The sequence below is a fragment of the Bacillus rossius genome, chromosome 1 (genome assembly GCF_032445375.1).
Source record: "Bacillus rossius redtenbacheri isolate Brsri chromosome 1, Brsri_v3, whole genome shotgun sequence".
Lineage (NCBI taxonomy): Eukaryota > Metazoa > Arthropoda > Insecta > Phasmatodea > Bacillidae > Bacillus > Bacillus rossius.
This window is the reverse complement of record NC_086330.1, coordinates 33,975,448-33,998,040: the sequence shown is the minus strand read 5'-3', so window position 1 is coordinate 33,998,040 and position 22,593 is coordinate 33,975,448. Positions and strand designations below refer to the sequence as shown.

At 44.6% G+C, this 22,593-nt stretch overlaps 1 protein-coding gene across 1 annotated transcript in view; it reads right to left on the bottom strand.

The window, feature by feature from the left end:
* The window catches only part of LOC134534279 (protein madd-4), a 191,240-nt gene that overhangs the window by 84,298 nt on the left and 84,349 nt on the right, over positions 1-22,593 (bottom strand). The window contains exon 9 of the mRNA XM_063373000.1: positions 3,111-3,240. Coding sequence (XP_063229070.1) covers positions 3,111-3,240 — 130 coding nt within the window. The remainder of the gene's footprint in view (positions 1-3,110; positions 3,241-22,593) is intronic.

Genomic DNA, 22,593 nt, shown 5'->3' with positions numbered 1-22,593 from the left:
TACGATCCGGAAAAGAAAGTGAGCCAGTCCTTCAGTACTGGACAGAGATGTGTAGCGTAGGTGTGACCTCGATTGCGAGCACATTCACGTGTTCTCAAGTTGCAAACACACTTATAATACGAAACTCGGGCCACGGGCACGGAATTTTAACTTAGAATTCCATAAGAATAATACAGAGCGTGATAAATATATATAACAAAACAATTGTTTTCAAGTACACTTCTTGACGCGGATATCACTTTCCGCACCCGCCGCGCTAGAATTCACTGCCGTAATCGTAGGATTGGCTTGACACCTCACGCGCAGAGAGCAGAACGTTCGCTACGGTGACTATCGAACCATTCGATTTGCAAAGAAAAAGTGCTTAGCAATGGCGTATGTCCAAAAGCTTACATCAAGTCATGCACTCCCAATGCACAAATCTTTCATAGATAAATTCCCCATGCCATCACTGGTGAATTGCTAAGCACTTTTTCTGTAGAAGAAAAAGTGCTTAGCAATGGCGTATGTCCAAAAGCTTACATCAAGTCATGGGGAATTTACCATAAAAATACGTAATATTGCCTGTATGAAAAAAAATGCTGGAGAGATACCATGTATTAACTGGAAAATGTCTTTACAAAATGTAAGGTACAGTAAAAAGTTTCAAAAACAATTAACAGTTACAGCATACTGTTCACCAGCGGTTCACCTTCATACATATGGAGGCTGATTGACCCTCTGAAACCAGCATTGCTGGTCGGGAAACACGTGTGGGTGCGCGTGTGCGCGGTGGTGGGGGGTTGGGAAGAGGGTGGGGAGAGGAAAACTGCCGAGACTTTCGGGCCCGAGCACACACGAGCACACACGAGCACACACGAGCACGACCAGGTTCACCTGCTCCCACCCCACAGGGCTTATAAAGAGGGAAAGAAATCCACGGACCGGCGCTGAATTATTCACAGACAATTACCGGCAGGTCGGAGGAAGAGGCAGGGTTAGTTCCCCATAGTTCCCTTCTCTCTATGCGCGAAGGTGTATTCTATGCATAGGCCTCGTTCCCTTTCACACCGACAGCGCCAAAGGTCTGCAAGGCAGTTACGTCCCTTCAACGATACTCGCATCGGGGAAGACTGATTCAGATGAAACTTTACTGCTGAGCACTGGTTGTCATATAGAATATACCTCAAGAATGGGCAACACAAAACACACAGAGATCAAGCCAAAAATTATCTGACGTCGATTTTAAAGGTCTGGACATCACAGGGAATACGAGAGTCCAAAAAAATACATACAGGTAAGAAATGAAAGTCGGCAACAAATGTTAGTATGCTGAATAACATACTGAAAGTCCTAAAGTCTCTTCCGACTGCTTCGCGGTCTTTTTCTCAAATAAACTGCTTTAAGTGTCATTTCCCATACGTTTAATTGTTGCATGTGTTAAAATTATTGTGATTATTGTCTCCATAGTAATTTTTAAAAAAAATGTAGCCTATTTTAATACAAAGGTCTACATGAGAAAATAAAGTTGAGGTACGTATTTGAGGGAATTATATTTTTCTTGAAGTAATGGTCTTTGGTAGGGAATGAAAAAATTCACGTTTTCAATTACCTTGAGGGTATACTGCCTCCACGATACTCAAAGTACTTGTGCAAGCATCACTTGCTCATTGTTTACTGACTCGTCACACCTGTTAACTGGGATTCTTGTGAATTAATACTTCTTTTTGAGGGATTTTAATTGGCTCAGAGTTCTCCAGGCAAACTGTGGTCCAATCATTGACGCAGCTTTAAGGTGAACAGTTTGGATTCTAGCAGATCATGAAATGAATTCGCGATATTTCTCGATATTTACCTTTTGGCAACGCGAAACGAACGGTTACAGTTTTGATACTAGCAGATCATGAAATTAATCCATGATAATTCTCGATCTTTACCTTTCGGCAACGCGAAACTAACTTTTTTTTAAAGTGAAGATATATATTTATTTTTGTATTTTGTTTATGTTTGCTGTGTCATTCATTACGCTCACTTTATCTCCCCAACGTAACGTTCATATTATCCACTCAATACTTTCTTACGAGCTAAAAGAGAAACTCATTTTTCAGTATGGCGCAACAAATGAATCCTCCTTTCCCTAATGGCGTCACCATCTTCTACAATCCGTCTATATTCTACACCATCGTGGGATGAATGTAATGTATTTTTAATGTGTAACATATTAGGTCTCAGTATACGGCATTTGGTGGGAGTAATTTCGTGAATGGAACGGAAGTCGCATGGAACGAAAATGTGTAACCACGGCGCTGCCCTACGTGGCGGATGGCGCGAATCAAAGTTCACAAAGCCAAAGGGAAACTTTTACAAGATGGGCAGTATTGAATAAAACTCCTTGTATCAAATCAGTTCCAAAAGATGGGGTTTATATATATTTTTTCAAGTATTTTTTTTTTTTTTTAGTTTTCATCGGAGCAGTTCCATTTTAATGATTTAACATTTCGCTCTGCAAAAATCAAAATGATTCGATAGTCGACGTAGCTGCTCCGGTGGCGAATGCCAGCGGTGGTTGGAGAAATAACGTACTTGAACAGCGAACATTTATCAAGCTCGGTAATGAACAGCACGCGTGTTTTTTTTTTTTTTAATTTAAAACCGGGTTTATGAACTACGCAATAAACCCAATAACTAGGTACCGGAAAAATACGCGGGTTCAATGACCTGTAGGATGAACTCCATAGTTATACGTACTCTCGGTCAAATGTCACCCACCCATTGGATGCTGTCTTGTGAGACGTCCCAACGTAGCAGCCTGCGATTTGATAAAGCGTTGGTTGGGTGTTTCTCATTTGCCCAGAGTCTTCCAGGTGAGTTGTTGTTCTGGTCTCTAACAATAACGTAATTAACACATATTGTAAATTCATTTGCAACAGGAAGAACACATGAATGCTCGTTATCGAGGTTATACGTTGCACATCACACGCTCTAAAGGTATATAATTGTAGGAAGGTTTGTTGGTGCAAGGCTGGAGGGGGAAGAAGTGTGGGGAGGCTCCCGCAGTGAGGCGAGAAAGGGACTGTGACTGCTCGTGACAGGTGTCCACTGACTGCTCCAGGCTCCGGGGACCCACTCACGTGGACTCTGACGGCACCACCTGCTGGCCCACCAGCCTCTGCGCCGTGGCGCGGGAGGGCGACGGCGGGTAGGGGTGCACCAGCGGCTGCGTGTGGCCTCGCCCCAGGTACACCTCCGGCGACGAGCTGCCTCCTCCTGCGGGCACCGGTCACCAGCCTGAGGCGCATGCGCCGCCGGCACCAACCCAGACGCGCACGAGGCCCGAGGGGGGACGCACCACAACGCCGAAATGCCAAAATGACCGCAACGCCGACGGCTAGAAAACTGCTGTGTACCACAACGCCGAAATACACTAACGCCGAAAAATGTCATTGCAGGACTGCCACAAAGGTTAGGTTAGGTTAGACTAGGTTAGGTTAGACTAGGTTAGGTTAGACTAGGTTAGGTTAGGCTAGGCTAGGCTAGGCTAGGTTAAGTTAGGTTGTATTACGCTAGGTTAGGTTAGGTTAGGAAAGGTTAGATTTGATTGTGGTATTTCGGCGTTAAGGTACATTTTAGAAACACACACAAATTCATTCAGTTGTTATTTCGGCGTTGTGGTACACAGCAGTTTTCTAGCTGTCGGCGTTGTGGTCAACTTTGACACTAAGCCTAAGCGTTATGGTATTTCGGCGTTGTGGTAACGACCCAGGCCCAAGCGTCCGACCCCAGCATGGTTAAACCTTTCTGCCCTTCGTCCGGAACATCCTTCTTGTCCTGCACTGAACCTGCCTGCTCAATCCCCCGCATTGATGAGCCCAAGAGATTTCCCTGTGTCTATGAATGTTTTACCTGGGTCTAACTCATCTAGTTGTGGTCTAGAGTTTAAGATAGGGGAGTTATTCATGGCATAAATTGTTACCATGGCTGGCCAATCCCCGAACAAAACAAAACGATGCATGCTACCCTTTCTGCAAGGCTGGAACCCAGCATGGTTAGGCGTAAAGGCTCCGGTCTGGGACGCACATGGAGTCTTCCCTAACCCAGACCTATCCCAAACGAATGCACCTTGTTTTAGTTTGGTTAGAAATTCCCTCCTGGGGTACCTAACTTAACCCCATTCTCTAAATTATTTTTTTTACGTGAGAAAAATACATCATTTTTCACACATTTTGTACCTTCGCAATTAATATTGACGTTTCGTACCTTAATAATAAATTGGTATGAATGTTAATACTTAAAGGGAACAGCTTGAAGATAGTAAATTAAACAAAGTTCACTTTGTATGCACCTGTTTTGTACAATTTGCGACTCGTGAGGAACGAAAGATTGAAGATGTGAAGAAGTGAAGGAAGGTAGCCAGGAAAAAAATAACTTAATAGTTATCATTTCACTTTGCCTCAAAATATAAAAAAGAAAAATTAATTAGTACATTGAATTTACGTCCTTTTGCACTGTATTGTGCCAAATTATAAAGTTTTGCACACCGAAAAATAAATTTGTACAAACTTTGATATAATGTTGGGAAAGAGGAAAGGAGGGACACCATATGAGCCAAATTACGTTATCCTTCTTCCTGCGTGGGAAAGTAGTTGGGTATGTTGGCAACAATGGAATGTGGAAGCAAGGGAATATTGGAACACTGTCATTGGAGATAGTGTTAGTATGGCACATTAGAACATGGGATCATTGAAAAAAAAAAAACTGCACGTGTATTTGAACATGTATGAGAATACTGGAACGTGGGAAAAATATATTAGGCTATTAAAACTTGGAAATGTTAAAAATGAGTTTATTTATAAATTGAAATACTTTTTAATGAGTTTCTTGGAATTCAAAAATAATGGAATAAGATAATTTTTATTAGTACATACTTGTAATGTAAAATATTAAATAGTGATAATATTATTTTATGTTAGTAGTATGTAAATGGGCATCCGGGGACACGGCTTCTGGCTGTGGTGTCTGTGGTGTTTTCCGCCATATTGGATTGTGACGTCACGGCGGCCATCTCGGAGGAGTGTAACGGGACATAGCGTAACGGGACAAGTTTGACCTTGACCTTTGACCCTCAAAATTTTCCAAAATTGGGCAAAAATTGCCCAAAATTCCTCAAAATTCCTCAAAATTTCCATTTCTGTAGAAAAAAATTCCGCCAAAAAATCTCAAAAAATTCCTCAATTCAAAAATTAGGATTTCGAAAATCCTCAAAAGTCACTTTGTCTTAGAAAGAACCCAAATTCCTAAAAGAGGCTTAAGCATCCTTGTTTACAGCCTCCGATAAGCCTCTTACGTCATCTAGGATTATGACCGCCATCTTGGATTATGTCGTCACCGTTGCAGTTTCCGTTACGTCCGCCATCTTGAAAATCTTTATTTATTATCAGATTTTAATGAATTTTTTTTTAAAAATTATAAAAAAATTCAAATAATAAAATTTTAACAAAATAATTATAAAAATATACTTTTACGACACGGAATTCGGAGTCCTCGGTTCGAACCCGACGAGTGCAAAAAAAATAAAAATTACGACCGATCCTTCCCTCACAGTGGACGCAGGCAGACTGACCCCCACCACTTTTACCAATGCATATATATCGTCACATAGTATGACGTAATGTCCGCCATCTTGAAATTTGGACGTCATCTTGAAAATCTTTATTTATTATCCGATTTTAATGAAAAAAAATTCCAAAATTCATCAAAAAATTAACGTATTTGAATTCTGTTTGATAATATCGATGTACGTCCTTGGTTCGATTCCCGACGAGAGTAAACGGTCGATCCTTCCTCCATGAAAGCTACCAAGACTGATCTACCACCACCAGTACCAAGGTATATATCATCAACTGGTATGACATCATGTCCGCCATCTTGTCTTCATCCGCTGGAAACCACCATCTTGTTTTCGTCTGATAGAGTGTGCCGATACCATGTAGTATAATTATCTGTTCACGATACTTTTGTCCTCAACTGTTGACATTGAACATTGACCTTGAAATATGACCTTGACCTTGAAATTTGACCTTGACCTTGAACATTGACCTTGAACTTTGACCTTGACCTTGAAATTTGAACTTGACCTTGATATTTGACCTTCACCTCGAAATTTGACCTTGACCTTGAAATTTGACTTTGTCCTTGAAATTTGACTTTGTCCTTGTCGACCATCATGGATTCGACATTTTATGTTCAGTACATGCTACCAGGAGCTACCACCTGCTGAAGTACTCCATCTTGTGTGTACTTGTATTATAGAGTACATTTCCATCTGGATAATTTTATTCTAACCCGCTACAGTGCAGTAATCATTTATTACCGAGGTGCCCCCCCCGCCATCTTGAAATTCGGCCGCCATCTTGGAAATCATGTAATAATGTAGCTATAAAAGTGGGAAAAAATCCAAAATTCATAAAAAAAATCACTCATTAACTTACATTTTGATTCGATTCGCTCCAGTCCTTGGTTCGATCCCTGAATGATGCAAATCATTTAATTTTATATAAAAAATAATAATTTCAATAAACCATGTTCAAAATTCTTAAAGAGACTTTAAATCCTCTACTACCATCATCCTATCAGACATCAAGACCACCATATTGGAATTTCGTAATTGTAATGCTAGAGATTCGGGAAAAAGTTAAAAATTCATTAAATAAATTTGTAATCTATATACTGATTGATTAGATCGACTAAGGTCCTTGGTTCGATCCCTGGCCGATACAAAACCACTTTAATTTTAAAAAAGTACCAGAAAAGTGTAAGGTTCGAGAAATAAAACACCTCAAAGTCTTTTACAAACATAATATTTATTACACAATATCTATCCTACTACAGAATCACTTGCGAAAGCCAGCAATCTTATAAACATTTAGCCCTGCATAGACGTGCAACTACTTCTTAGCTCCAAATGGCTCCCACAGCTCCAACAGCCTCCAAATGCTTAACACAGCTCCAAATGGCTCCAAATGCTCCAAACGACTCCAAATGCTCCAAATGTCTCCAGCAGCTCCAAATGCTTGACAGCTCCAAATGCTTCAAAAGGCTCCAAATGCTCCAACAGCTCCAAAAAAGGCTCCAAATGCTCCAATAGCCTCCAAATGCTTAACACAGCTCCAAATGGCTCCAAATGCTCCAAATGTCTCCAAAAGGCTCCAAATGCTTCAAAAGGCTCCAAATGCTCCAACAGCCTCCAAATGCTTAACACAGCTCCAAATAGCTCCAAATGCTCCAAACGGCCTCCAAATGGCTCCAACAGCCTCCAAATGCTTAACACAGCTCCAAATGGCTCCAAATGCTCCAAACGGCCTCCAAATGCTTGACAGCTACAAATGCTTCAAAAGGCTCCAAATGCTCCAAATGACTCCAAATGCTCCAAATGGCTCCAACAGCTCCAAAAGGCTCCAAATGCTTCAAAAGGCTCCAATTGTTCCAAGAGCTCCATCTTCAATTGGTTCCAACTGATTCCAATTACTTTTCTTATCGAACTTGGCATGATTACTAACATGTCTTTATTAGTATACATTTTGACTGGCAGTGGTAACGTATTGTGCACCTTTAAGATATAAGTTTTATTTAGAAATCAGATTTCGATAAATGGTAGATACCATTTGGAAATAAAATATATTAATTTATCTTCAAGTTTATACACATACATTTAATTTAAGCCATTATTGTATGTAGCCAGCTTCCCTCAGTTCTTTGAGTATGAAGGATATTTCTATAATGTTCGAATAGTTTCCTGCACAAAGCGATCCATGTAGTAGTCGTAGCCTGTCAACCAATATGTTAGGATCTTCCCATGAGGTATAATCAATCTCTTCTGCTGCGTTCATCATCCTTGCATGTTTATTATAAATACTATGATATCTGGTGTCTTCCGTTTTAACACCAACCTCAGGGTTACTTTCCTCATCGTGCCAGTGATTATCACAAGCTTGATCAGGATAATTTATTTTATTACGACGTTTCCATCGTTTTGGTCTCAAACCACCATCACAGTCTTCGCTCTTGCATGCGTTTGGTGCTTCAGCACAGTACTCAATCATGTCAGCCTTTGGCTTGTACTAGAACTATATCTTTGCTCAACAATGAGAAGTTCACAAGCTAGCAGAATCTGTTTATGTATTTATTTATTTTATTTTTTAAAATTTTTTATTAATTTATTTTTATTTTTTGTTATTTTTTCCTAAAATTTTATGATATCAAAGAAAACTTGTGGCGGTTTTCTCCGTGTGCTTCCGATTATTCTTGTCACTATTATGGCGGTTTTCTCCGCGTGCTCCCGTTTATTCTTGACAGTATTATGGTGGATATTTCCGTGTGTGCTTCTGATTATTCTTGACAATATTTTGATGGTTTTCTCTGGGTGCTTCTGATTATTCCTGACTAGACATCTGATGGTTTTCTCCGAGTGCTTCTGGTTACTGATGAGGAATTTATCTCTGCATGAAGGATTTTTTTACTTAATGAAGCATGTCATTTTTTATTCAAGGTTGCATTTAATTATTGAAATTCTACCAATAAATCAGCACTTGTAATATTTTTATCAGGTGGAAATTTAAAAAAAAAAATTATCATTACTCAGTCAAATAATCTCTGAGAAATCTAAGAAGCACTAACAGGATGGACGAACTTCCTTCTCCTTGGAGTCTAGCGAAGCCATCCTTCTTTTGCGATCGTTAGTGAGCATCCCGCATCCCGCATAAAAGAACTAAATATTATTTACCTGCAAGTAACATGTGGCGACATCTGTTGATGAAAAGCAGAACTACTTGCAACAAGTACCTTTGAATGAGATAAATTAATTCTCGCTGATGAAATAATTAAAAAATTCTATTTAAGTAATATATCTAATTTAAAACTTTTAGTTTGCATCTGGCATTAGTCTCAATAACTAATATGAATCCTGAAACGGAATTTGTTGCTGTATCAAAACGTCATCACTGTAGATACTGTAGCAAGGTGTTTACCTTGAGAAAGAATGCTAAACGACATGAGAGAAGCGAGTGTAATTTGGGTCCTTGTCAAAAACCATTTCATTGCAGTCAGTGTCAGAAATCCTTTGGTAGAAGATATTACTTGGATAGACATTACAAGACCTGTACAATTAAGATGAATAAAGATAACGAAGACTGGGCTACAACATCGCGGAAGAGGAACGAAGGCGAAAAAGCTAATGCTAAAATTACTGATCTAGATCAAGATAATAATTTAAAATTTAAAACAAACGAAGGAAGTTGTAACCACATTAGAAATGAAAATATATTTACTCCAATATCTAGTAGTCTCCATGAAAATGAGAAAGATGGAGGACCATCTGAAGCTTACAAGGTCGAAGACTTTGATGAATCATCTGAAGCGGGCATGATTGAAGATTGTGGTGACACATCTGAGGCTGACATGATTGAGTACTGTACTGAAGCACCTAAAGCATGCAAGATCGAAGACTGTGATGGCGGTCTGAGACCAAAACGATGGAAACGACGTAATAAAATAAATTATCCTGATCAAGTTTGTGGTGCTGACATGATTGAAGACTGTGGTGACACATCAGGAGCTGGCGTGAACGAAGACTGTGCTGACACATCTAAGGCTGACATGATTGAGTACTGTGCTGAAGCACCAAACGCATGCAAGAGCGAAGACTGTGATGGTGGTTTGAGACCAAAACGATGGAAACGTCGTAATAAAATAAATTATCCTGATCAAGCTTGTGATAATCACTGGCACGATGAGGAAAGTAACCCTGAGGTTGGTGTTAAAACGGAAGACACCAGATATCATAATATTTATAATAAACATGCAAGGATGATGAACGCAGCAGAAGAGATTGATTATACCTCATGGGAAGATCCTAACATATTGGTTGACAGGCTACGACTACTACATGGATCGCTTTGTGCAGGAAACTATTCGAACATTACAGAAATATCCTTCATACTCAAAGAACTGAGGGAAGCTGGCTACATACAATAATGGCTTAAATTAAATGTATGTGTATAAACTTGAAGATAAATTTCTATATTTTATTTCCAAATGGTATCTACCATTTATCGAAATCTGATTTCTAAATAAAACTTATAACTTAAAGGTGCACAATACGTTACCACTGCCAGTCAAAATGTATACTAATAAAGACATGTTAGTAATCATGCCAAGTTCGATAAGAAAAGTAATTGGAATCAGTTGGAACCAATTGAAGATGGAGCTCTTGGAACAATTGGAGCCTTTTGAAGCATTTGGAGCCTTTTGGAGCTGTTGGAGCCATTTGGAGCATTTGGAGTCATTTGGAACATTTGGAGCCTTTTGAAGCATTTGTAGCTGTCAAGCATTTGGAGCTGCTGGAGACATTTGGAGCTGTCAAGCATTTGGAGGCCGTTTGGAGCATTTGGAGCCATTTGGAGCTGTGTTAAGCATTTGGAGGCTGTTGGAGCTGTGGGAGCCATTTGGAGCTAAGAAGTAGTTGCACGTCTATGCAGGGCTAAATGTTTATAAGATTGCTGGCTTTCGCAAGTGATTCTGTAGTAGGATAGAAATTGTGTAGTAAATATTATGTTTGTAAAAGACTTTGAGGTGTTTTATTTCTCGAACCTTACACTTTTCTGGTACTTTTTTAAAATTAAAGTGGTTTTGTATCGGCCAGGGATCGAACCAAGGACCTTAGTCGATCTAATCAATCAGTATATAGATTACAAATTTATTTAATGAATTTTGAACTTTTTCCCGAATCTCTAGCATTACAATTACGAATTTCCAATATGGTGGTCTTGATGTCTGATAGGATGATGGTAGTAGAGGATTTAAAGTCTCTTTAAGAATTTTGAACATGGTTTATTGAAATTATTATTTTTTATATAAAATTAAATGATTTGCATCATCCAGGGATCGAACCAAGGACTGGAGCGAATCGAATCAAAATGTAAGTTAATGAGTGATTTTTTTTATGAATTTTGGATTTTTTCCCGCTTTTATAGCTACATTATTACATGATTTCCAAGATGGCGGCCGAATTTCAAGATGGCGGGGGGGGGCACCTCGGTAATAAATGATTACTGCACTGTAGCGGGTTAGAATAAAATTATCCAGATGGAAATGTACTCTATAATACAAGTACACACAAGATGGAGTACTTCAGCAGGTGGTAACTCCTGGTAGCATGTACTGAACATAAAATGTCGAATCCATGATGGTCGACAAGGACAAAGTCAAATTTCAAGGACAAAGTCAAATTTCAAGGTCAAGGTCAAATTTCGAGGTGAAGGTCAAATATCAAGGTCAAGTTCAAATTTCAAGGTCAAGGTCAAAGTTCAAGGTCAATGTTCAAGGTCAAGGTCAAATTTCAAGGTCAAGGTCATATTTCAAGGTCAATGTTCAATGTCAACAGTTGAGGACAAAAGTATCGTGAACAGATAATTATACTACATGGTATCGGCACACTCTATCAGACGAAAACAAGATGGTGGTTTCCAGCGGATGAAGACAAGATGGCGGACATGATGTCATACCAGTTGATGATATATACCTTGGTACTGGTGGTGGTAGATCAGTCTTGGTAGCTTTCATGGAGGAAGGATCGACCGTTTACTCTCGTCGGGAATCGAACCAAGGACGTACATCGATATAATCAAACAGAATTCAAATACGTTAATTTTTTGATGAATTTTGGAATTTTTTTTCATTAAAATCGGATAATAAATAAAGATTTTCAAGATGATGTCCAAATTTCAAGATGGCGGACATGACGTCATACTATGTGACGATATATATGCATTGGTAAAAGTGGTGGGGGTCAGTCTGCCTGCGTCCACTGTGAGGGAAGGATCGGTCGTAATTTTTATTTTTTTTTGCACTCGTCGGGTTTGAACCGAGGACTCCGAATTCCGTGTCGTAAAAGTATATTTTTTATAATTATTTTGTTAAAATTTTATTATTTGAATTTTTTTATAATTTTTAAAAAAAATTTCATTAAAATCGGATAATAAATAAAGATTTTCAAGATGGCGGACGTAACGGAAACTGCAACGGTGACGACATAATCCAAGATGGCGGTCATAATCCTAGATGACGTAAGAGGCTTATCGGAGGCTGTAAACAAGGATGCTTAAGCCTCTTTTAGGAATTTGGGTTCTTTCTAAGACAAAGTGACTTTTGAGGATTTTCGAAATCCTAATTTTTGAATTGAGGAATTTTTTGAGATTTTTTGGCGGAATTTTTTTCTACAGAAATGGAAATTTTGAGGAATTTTGGGCAATTTTTGCCCAATTTTGGAAAATTTTGAGGCTCAAAGGTCAAGGTCAAACTTGTCCCGTTACGCTATGTCCCGTTACACTCCTCCGAGATGGCCGCCGTGACGTCACAATCCAATATGGCGGAAAACACCACAGACACCACAGCCAGAAGCCGTGTCCCCGGATGCCCATTTACATACTACTTATGTTAAATAATAAAATATGAGACTATGAGATTATTATTTTAAAAAAAGAAATCTTGTAACCAGGAAAAGAACTGGTTCAGAGGACAAGTACAGGGTGGTAACGACGTCGATACTTTTGCTGTGATCCTGTGACATTATTTCAGAGCATTGATGGAATTAATTTGAAATGGGCGAGAAAGGGAGTACCCTGAAAAAACACAGTTGCTCACGGCAACGACCGCTGTGTGTCATACCTGTGAGAAAAATCCTGATGTGACTCCTCCAGAGATCAAACCCAATTTAAAATGAAGGGAGGTGAGCGGTTTTACCACTCAACCGTCGTAGCCCCAGATGACTGAAATATATCTGTATCGGAATGTAGTAAAGTTGGAAAATCATAATATTGGAATATGGTTAAGTTGGCTTCCATAATAAAGTGATCACTATAGCTGACTTTTAGCTCTAATGGGTCATAATCTCTAGTTGCAACTTTTACATGAGTGTATTTAATACTAGCTGCAGTAACTGTTGGGTTTAACTTCACACAGCTGTGCACAGATGCTTAAGGTGGGGTATCATACGTCACGTTGCTATTTTATTTATTTGTTCATTACTACTAATAGCTATAGTTAAAGGCTATTTTTTAAAAAAAATTACAGTATAGGTACTTCTCTTGCATGTGTTTTTACGTCACAAATATTTCCAGCAAAGATTTGCTAAGTTTTACAGGTATAAAGTGGATGTAAAAAGACGCGCAAATGTTTCTAATGGTTACCAATTGTGCGTCTTTTTACAGCAATCATATCACACTTAGTGGGCTGAAATCTCTTGACAATATTTGTGACAGAACAACTAATGCAAGAGAGGTATAGTGTTAAATTAAAAAAAAAAATTGCCCCCCCCCCCCAAAAAAAAAGAAATGACAAGAAATTGAAGAAAATCAACATTGCGTTTGAGACCACACTTTAAGGCAAGATAACCCCAAGGTTATTTTGGGCCGCGAACTATCTGACTAACTCACTGGTCATAGACGTTAATGATTGCTGAATGTTGGAATCGCACCCACGACACACACGTCACCTCGCGAGCGTGAGGCTCTAGTGATCTCGACCACAAACGAAAACTTGATCATCCTGAGGTGCACTACTTGCAATGTCCATAAACACCCCCTCCCTCCCCAAGCAGTACCACATATTAAAATAACAAGTTAAAAGTCGTTTTGATTATACTCTTAGGAGAAACAGAATTGGAGATAGAAACAGAATTGGAGATAGAAACAGAATTGGAGATAGAAATAGAATTGGTGATTTTGGATTTGTTGTCGTTTTGGAGTCGACTTTATATCATACAAGTAAGCTGGCATGTTTGTGGCAACGTCCTCTTCAGGAAGAAAGACAGGAGGTAGGGAGAGAGGAAAATAGGTATAAAATAAGTAAAAGAGCTAGGAAATAAGCTAGAGAGAAAGTTAGGAAGATAGAAAGTAATAAGAGAAGAAAAAGAAGTAATGAAAGAATTTAGGCAGTTAGTACAGAAGAAGATAAGCTGGAAAATAAACATGTAGGAACAAAGAAAGGCAGGAAGTAAATGCGTGAAAAAGCAGGGAAAAACAAAGGAGGAAGTATTAAGTGAGGAAACGAAGGTGGACATAAATAAAAGAGTGAGGAATCTAAGCTAGACAGGAAGGAGTGAAGATATGAAGGGATGTAGGCAAAAAGTAAAGAAGGATGACAGGAAGGAATAAAACAAGAGGGAGAAATAAGATAATGATTGATGTTTAAAAGTAAGGAAGTAGAAGAGGGAGACATACAAGAAGAAAATAAGACAGAAGGGAGGTAGAAAGTAATGAAGTAATGAAGGAGTGAAGGAAGGCATGAAGGAATTAAAGAAGGATGTTAGACTTAAAGTAAAGAAGGAAGGCAATAAGGAAGGCCACAAGAAAGGAGGAATAAAGGAATGAAGAAGTGAAGGAAGGCAAGAAGAAATCAAAGAAGAAAGGTAGGCAGGAAGTAAAGAAGGTAGGCAACGAGAAGGAATCAAGACAGGAGAGATGAAGGAAGAAATGAATAAGTGGAGGTAGGCATTAAATAAAGAGAGGAGGCAGCTAGGGAGAAAACAAGGCAAGAGGAAAGAAGAAGTAAAGGAGTGGTAGTAAGTAGGCCAGATTACCAAAAGGAATTTAGGCAGAAAGGAAAGAGTGAAGGAGTGAATGTAGTAATGAAGCAAAGGTGGGAGGTGGGCAAGATAGAAACAAGGCTGGAGAAAGACAAAAAGAAATGAAGTAGTGAAGGATGCCAGAAAGAAATTTAAGAAGGAAGGTCAGCAGGAAGTAAAGAAGGGAGGTAGGCACGAAGTAAAGAAGGGAGGCAGGAAGGAAGTAAAGTAGAGAGAAATGCAGGAGGAAATTTAAGAATAAAGAGGGACAGGCAGAAAGGAGTCAAAGTAGGAGGGAGGAAGGAGTGTTAAAGTAGAGGTAGGTAGGCTGGAATAAAAAAGAAATTTAAGCAGCAAGGAAACATTACAGGAGAGCGGGAGGAAGAATTTAAGGAGTGTAGGAAAGAAAGAATTTAAGATGTTAGAATTTTGGGATGTAATTAAAGTAGGCAGGCAGGAAACAAGACAGGTGGGAGGAAGGAAGGAGTGGAGAGAAATTGAAGGCAGGAAGAAATTAAAGAAGATAGGTAGACAGGAAGCAAATAAGGGAGGCGGGCAAGAAGGAATCAAGGCATCAAGGCAGCAGGGATGAAAGAAGATGTAAAGGAGTGGAATTAACATTAAGTAAATAAAAGTGCAAACAGGAAGAAAATACGGCAAGAGAAAAGAAGGAGTATAGGTGTAGAGGTAAGAAGGCAGGAATAAAATAAGTAATTTATGCAGGAATGTACCAGGGAGAAGCAAGCAAGGAAGGAATAAGTGAATTATTGAGGGTAGGCAGTGAGAAAGTAAAGGAAGGAGTTGGGAAAGATGGAAACAAGGTAGGGTAAAAATATATAAAAAAAAATGAGTTTAGGAAGGTAAGAAGGAATTTAAGAAGAAGAACAGGTAGGATTGAAACAAGAAAGGAGGTAAGTCCAAAAGATTCAAATAATAGTGGCAGGAATGATAGAATTTCTGATGATAGGTGGGAAAGAAAGAAGTGAGGTAGGTAGAAAGTAAAGAAGGGAGGCAGGAGGAAAAATGAAAGTATTGAAAGAGTGAAGGACCGCAGGAAGTAATTAAAGAAGGAATTTGGCAAGAAGTAAAGAAAGAAGGCAGAGATAAAGGAAGTAGAGAAGGGAACAGGCAGAGAGAAAGTAAAGACGAGAGACATACAGACATTAAGCAATAAAGGAAGTCAGGCAGAAAGGATGTAATGAAGGGATGCAGGAAGGAAGTAATGAACCATTTAGGAGGAAGGAAGAAGTGAAGAAGTAGAGGTAGGCATTTATGAAGTATAGTAAGAAGGCAGACCAGATGGAAACAACGGGGTGAGAAAGTAAGGAGTGTATTAGCGGAGGTAGGCAGGCAGGAAGTGAAGACAGGAGCGAGGAGGGAGGGAGTAAGGGAGGCAGGCCAGAAGGAAACAAGACCGGGGAGACAAAGGAAGGAGTGCATTAGTGGAGGTAGGCAGGCAGGAAGTGAAGACAGGAGCGAGGAGGGAGAGAGTAAGGGATGCAGGCCAGAAGGAAACAAGACCGGGGAGACAAAGTAAGAAGTGCATTAGCGGAGGTAGGCAGGCAGGAAGTAAAGACAGGATCGAGGAGGGAGGGGGTAAGGGATGCAGGCCAGAAGGAAACAAGACCGGGGAGACCAAGGAAGGAGTGTATTAGCGGAGGTAGGCAGGCAGGAAGTGAAGACAGGAGCGAGGAGGGAGGGAGTAAGGGATGCAGGCCAGAAGGAAACAAGACCGGGGAGACAAAGTAAGAAGTGCATTAGCGGAGGTAGGCAGGCAGGAAGTGAAGACAGGATCGAGGAGGGAGGGGGTAAGGGATGCAGGCCAGAAGGAAACAAGACCGGGGAGACAAAGGAAGGAGTGTATTAGCGGAGGTAGGCAGGCAGGAAGTGAAGACAGGAGCGAGGAGGGAGGGAGTAAGGGAGGCAGGCCAGAAGGAAACAAGACCGGGGAGACACGGGAAGGAGAGTATTAGCGGAGGTAGGCAGGCAGGAAGTGAAGACAGGAGCGAGGAGGGAGGGAGTAAGGGAGGCAGGCCCGAAGGAAACAAGACCGGGGAGACACGGGAAGGAGTGTATTAGCGGAGGTAGGCAGGCGGGAAGTGAAGACAGGAGCGAGGAGGGAGGGAGTAAGGGATGCAGGCCAGAAGGAAACAAGACCGGGGAGACAAAGGAAGGAGTGTATTAGCGGAGGTAGGCAGGCAGGAAGTGAAGACAGGAGCGAGGAGGGAGGGGGTAAGGGATGCAGGCCAGAAGGAAACAAGACCGGGGAGACACGGGAAGGAGTGTATTAGCGGAGGTAGGCAGGCGGGAAGTGAAGACAGGAGCGAGGAGGGAGGGAGTAAGGGAGGCAGGCCAGAAGGAAACAAGACCGGGGAGACAAAGGAAGGAGTGTATTAGCGGAGGTAGGCAGGCAGGAATTGAAGACAGGAGCGAGGAGGGAGGGAGTAAGGGAGGCAGGCCAGAAGGAAACAAGACCGGGGAGACACGGGAAGGAGTGTATTAGCGGAGGTAGGCAGGCGGGAAGTGAAGACAGGAGCGAGGAGGGAGGGAGTAAGGGAGGCAGGCCAGAAGGAAACAAGACCGGGGAGACAAAGGAAGGAGTGTATTAGCGGAGGTAGGCAGGCAGGAATTAAAGACAGGAGCGAGGAGGGAGGGAGTAAGGGATGCAGGCCAGAAGGAAACAAGACCGGGGAGACAAAGTAAGAAGTGCATTAGCGGAGGTAGGCAGGCAGGAAGTGAAGACAGGATCGAGGAGGGAGGGGGTAAGGGATGCAGGCCAGAAGGAAACAAGACCGGGGAGACAAAGGAAGGAGTGTATTAGCGGAGGTAGGCAGGCAGGAAGTGAAGACAGGAGCGAGGAGGGAGGGAGTAAGGGAGGCAGGCCAGAAGGAAACAAGACCGGGGAGACACGGGAAGGAGAGTATTAGCGGAGGTAGGCAGGCAGGAAGTGAAGACAGGAGCGAGGAGGGAGGGAGTAAGGGAGGCAGGCCCGAAGGAAACAAGACCGGGGAGACACGGGAAGGAGTGTATTAGCGGAGGTAGGCAGGCGGGAAGTGAAGACAGGAGCGAGGAGGGAGGGAGTAAGGGATGCAGGCCAGAAGGAAACAAGACCGGGGAGACAAAGGAAGGAGTGTATTAGCGGAGGTAGGCAGGCAGGAAGTGAAGACAGGAGCGAGGAGGGAGGGGGTAAGGGATGCAGGCCAGAAGGAAACAAGACCGGGGAGACACGGGAAGGAGTGTATTAGCGGAGGTAGGCAGGCGGGAAGTGAAGACAGGAGCGAGGAGGGAGGGGGTAAGGGATGCAGGCCAGAAGGAAACAAGACCGGGGAGACACGGGAAGGAGTGTATTAGCGGAGGTAGGCAGGCGGGAAGTGAAGACAGGAGCGAGGAGGGAGGTAGTAAGGGATGCAGGCCAGAAGGAAACAAGACCGGGGAGACACGGGAAGGAGTGTATTAGCGGAGGTAGGCAGGCAGGAATTGAAGACAGGAGCGAGGAGGGAGGGAGTAAGGGAGGCAGGCCAGAAGGAAACAAGACCGGGGAGACAAAGGAAGGAGTGTATTAGCGGAGGTAGGCAGGCAGGAATTAAAGACAGGAGCGAGGAGGGAGGGAGTAAGGGAGGCAGGCCAGAAGGAAACAAGACCGGGGAGACAAAGGAAGGAGTGTATTAGCGGAGGTAGGCAGGCAGGAATTGAAGACAGGAGCGAGGAGGGAGGGAGTAAGGGAGGCAGGCCAGAAGGAAACAAGACCGGGGAGACAAAGGAAGGAGTGTATTAGCGGAGGTAGGCAGGCAGGAATTGAAGACAGGAGCGAGGAGGGAGGGAGTAAGGGAGGCAGGCCAGAAGGAAACAAGACCGGGGAGACAAAGGAAGGAGTGTATTAGCGGAGGTAGGCAGGCAGGAATTGAAGACAGGAGCGAGGAGGGAGGGAGTAAGGGAGGCAGGCCAGAAGGAAACAAGACCGGGGAGACACGGGAAGGAGTGTATTAGCGGAGGTAGGCAGGCGGGAAGTGAAGACAGGAGCGAGGAGGGAGGGAGTAAGGGAGGCAGGCCAGAAGGAAACAAGACCGGGGAGACAAAGGAAGGAGTGTATTAGCGGAGGTAGGCAGGCAGGAATTGAAGACAAGAGCGAGGAGGGAGGGAGTAAGGGAGGCAGGCCAGAAGGAAACAAGACCGGGGAGACAAAGGAAGGAGTGTATTAGCGGAGGTAGCCAGGCAGGAAGTGAAGACAGGAGCGAGGAGGGAGGGAGTAAGGGAGGCAGGCCAGAAGGAAACAAGACCGGGGAGTCAAAGGAAGGAGTGTATTAGCGGAGGTAGGCAGGCAGGAAGTGAAGACAGGAGCGAGGAGGGAGGGAGTAAGGGATGCAGGCCAGAAGGAAACAAGACCGGGGAGACACGGGAAGGAGTGTATTAGCGGAGGTAGGCAGGCGGGAAGTGAAGACAGGAGCGAGGAGGGAGGGAGTAAGGGATGCAGGCCAGAAGGAAACAAGACCGGGGAGACAAAGTAAGGAGTGTATTAGCGGAGGTAGGCAGGCAGGAAGTGAAGACAGGAGCGAGGAGGGAGGGGGTAAGGGATGCAGGCCAGAAGGAAACAAGACCGGGGAGACACGGGAAGGAGTGTATTAGCGGAGGTAGGCAGGCGGGAAGTGAAGACAGGAGCGAGGAGGGAGGGAGTAAGGGATGCAGGCCAGAAGGAAACAAGACCGGGGAGACACGGGAAGGAGTGTATTAGCGGAGGTAGGCAGGCAGGAAGTGAAGACAGGAGCGAGGAGGGAGGGAGTAAGGGATGCAGGCCAGAAGGAAACAAGACCGGGGAGACACGGGAAGGAGTGTATTAGCGGAAGTAGGCAGGCAGGAAGTGAAGACAGGAGCGAGGAGGGAGGGAGTAAGGGATGCAGGCCAGAAGGAAACAAGACCGGGGAGACACGGGAAGGAGTGTATTAGCGGAGGTAGGCAGGGGGGAAGTGAAGACAGGAGCGAGGAGGGAGGGTGTAAGGGAGGCAGGCCAGAAGGAAACAAGACCGGGGAGACAAAGTAAGAAGTGCATTAGCGGAGGTAGGCAGGCAGGAAGTGAAGACAGGATCGAGGAGGGAGGGGGTAAGGGATGCAGGCCAGAAGGAAACAAGACCGGGGAGACCAAGGAAGGAGTGTATAAGCGGAGGTAGGCAGGCAGGAAGTGAAGACAGGAGCGAGGAGGGAGGGAGTAAGGGATGCAGGCCAGAAGGAAACAAGACCGGGGAGACAAAGTAAGAAGTGCATTAGCGGAGGTAGGCAGGCAGGAAGTGAAGACAGGATCGAGGAGGGAGGGGGTAAGGGATGCAGGCCAGAAGGAAACAAGACCGGGGAGACAAAGGAAGGAGTGTATTAGCGGAGGTAGGCAGGCAGGAAGTGAAGACAGGAGCGAGGAGGGAGGGAGTAAGGGAGGCAGGCCAGAAGGAAACAAGACCGGGGAGACACGGGAAGGAGAGTATTAGCGGAGGTAGGCAGGCAGGAAGTGAAGACAGGAGCGAGGAGGGAGGGAGTAAGAGAGGCAGGCCCGAAGGAAACAAGACCGGGGAGACACGGGAAGGAGTGTATTAGCGGAGGTAGGCAGGCGGGAAGTGAAGACAGGAGCGAGGAGGGAGGGAGTAAGGGATGCAGGCCAGAAGGAAACAAGACCGGGGAGACAAAGGAAGGAGTGTATTAGCGGAGGTAGGCAGGCAGGAAGTGAAGACAGGAGCGAGGAGGGAGGGGGTAAGGGATGCAGGCCAGAAGGAAACAAGACCGGGGAGACACGGGAAGGAGTGTATTAGCGGAGGTAGGCAGGCGGGAAGTGAAGACAGGAGCGAGGAGGGAGGGGGTAAGGGATGCAGGCCAGAAGGAAACAAGACCGGGGAGACACGGGAAGGAGTGTATTAGCGGAGGTAGGCAGGCGGGAAGTGAAGACAGGAGCGAGGAGGGAGGTAGTAAGGGATGCAGGCCAGAAGGAAACAAGACCGGGGAGACACGGGAAGGAGTGTATTAGCGGAGGTAGGCAGGCAGGAATTGAAGACAGGAGCGAGGAGGGAGGGAGTAAGGGAGGCAGGCCAGAAGGAAACAAGACCGGGGAGACAAAGGAAGGAGTGTATTAGCGGAGGTAGGCAGGCAGGAATTGAAGACAGGAGCGAGGAGGGAGGGAGTAAGGGAGGCAGGCCAGAAGGAAACAAGACCGGGGAGACAAAGGAAGGAGTGTATTAGCGGAGGTAGGCAGGCAGGAATTGAAGACAGGAGCGAGGAGGGAGGGAGTAAGGGAGGCAGGCCAGAAGGAAACAAGACCGGGGAGACAAAGGAAGGAGTGTATTAGCGGAGGTAGGCAGGCAGGAATTGAAGACAGGAGCGAGGAGGGAGGGAGTAAGGGAGGCAGGCCAGAAGGAAACAAGACCGGGGAGACAAAGGAAGGAGTGTATTAGCGGAGGTAGGCAGGCAGGAATTGAAGACAGGAGCGAGGAGGGAGGGAGTAAGGGAGGCAGGCCAGAAGGAAACAAGACCGGGGAGACACGGGAAGGAGTGTATTAGCGGAGGTAGGCAGGCGGGAAGTGAAGACAGGAGCGAGGAGGGAGGGAGTAAGGGAGGCAGGCCAGAAGGAAACAAGACCGGGGAGACAAAGGAAGGAGTGTATTAGCGGAGGTAGGCAGGCAGGAATTGAAGACAGGAGCGAGGAGGGAGGGAGTAAGGGAGGCAGGCCAGAAGGAAACAAGACCGGGGAGACAAAGGAAGGAGTGTATTAGCGGAGGTAGCCAGGCAGGAAGTGAAGACAGGAGCGAGGAGGGAGGGAGTAAGGGAGGCAGGCCAGAAGGAAACAAGACCGGGGAGTCAAAGGAAGGAGTGTATTAGCGGAGGTAGGCAGGCAGGAAGTGAAGACAGGAGCGAGGAGGGAGGGAGTAAGGGATGCAGGCCAGAAGGAAACAAGACCGGGGAGACACGGGAAGGAGTGTATTAGCGGAGGTAGGCAGGCGGGAAGTGAAGACAGGAGCGAGGAGGGAGGGAGTAAGGGATGCAGGCCAGAAGGAAACAAGACCGGGGAGACAAAGTAAGGAGTGTATTAGCGGAGGTAGGCAGGCAGGAAGTGAAGACAGGAGCGAGGAGGGAGGGGGTAAGGGATGCAGGCCAGAAGGAAACAAGACCGGGGAGACACGGGAAGGAGTGTATTAGCGGAGGTAGGCAGGCGGGAAGTGAAGACAGGAGCGAGGAGGGAGGGAGTAAGGGATGCAGGCCAGAAGGAAACAAGACCGGGGAGACACGGGAAGGAGTGTATTAGCGGAGGTAGGCAGGCAGGAAGTGAAGACAGGAGCGAGGAGGGAGGGAGTAAGGGATGCAGGCCAGAAGGAAACAAGACCGGGGAGACACGGGAAGGAGTGTATTAGCGGAAGTAGGCAGGCAGGAAGTGAAGACAGGAGCGAGGAGGGAGGGAGTAAGGGATGCAGGCCAGAAGGAAACAAGACCGGGGAGACACGGGAAGGAGTGTATTAGCGGAGGTAGGCAGGCGGGAAGTGAAGACAGGAGCGAGGAGGGAGGGTGTAAGGGAGGCAGGCCAGAAGGAAACAAGACCGGGGAGACACGGGAAGGAGTGTATTAGCGGAGGTAGGCAGGCGGGAAGTGAAGACAGGAGCGAGGAGGGAGGGAGTAAGGGATGCAGGCCAGAAGGAAACAAGACCGGGGAGACACGGGAAGGAGTGTATTAGCGGAGGTAGGCAGGCAGGAAGTGAAGACAGGAGCGAGGAGGGAGGGAGTAAGGGATGCAGGCCAGAAGGAAACAAGACCGGGGAGACACGGGAAGGAGTGTATTAGCGGAGGTAGGCAGGCGGGAAGTGAAGACAGGAGCGAGGAGGGAGGGAGTAAGGGATGCAGGCCAGAAGGAAACAAGACCGGGGAGACAAAGTAAGGAGTGTATTAGCGGAGGTAGGCAGGCAGGAAGTGAAGACAGGAGCGAGGAGGGAGGGGGTAAGGGATGCAGGCCAGAAGGAAACAAGACCGGGGAGACA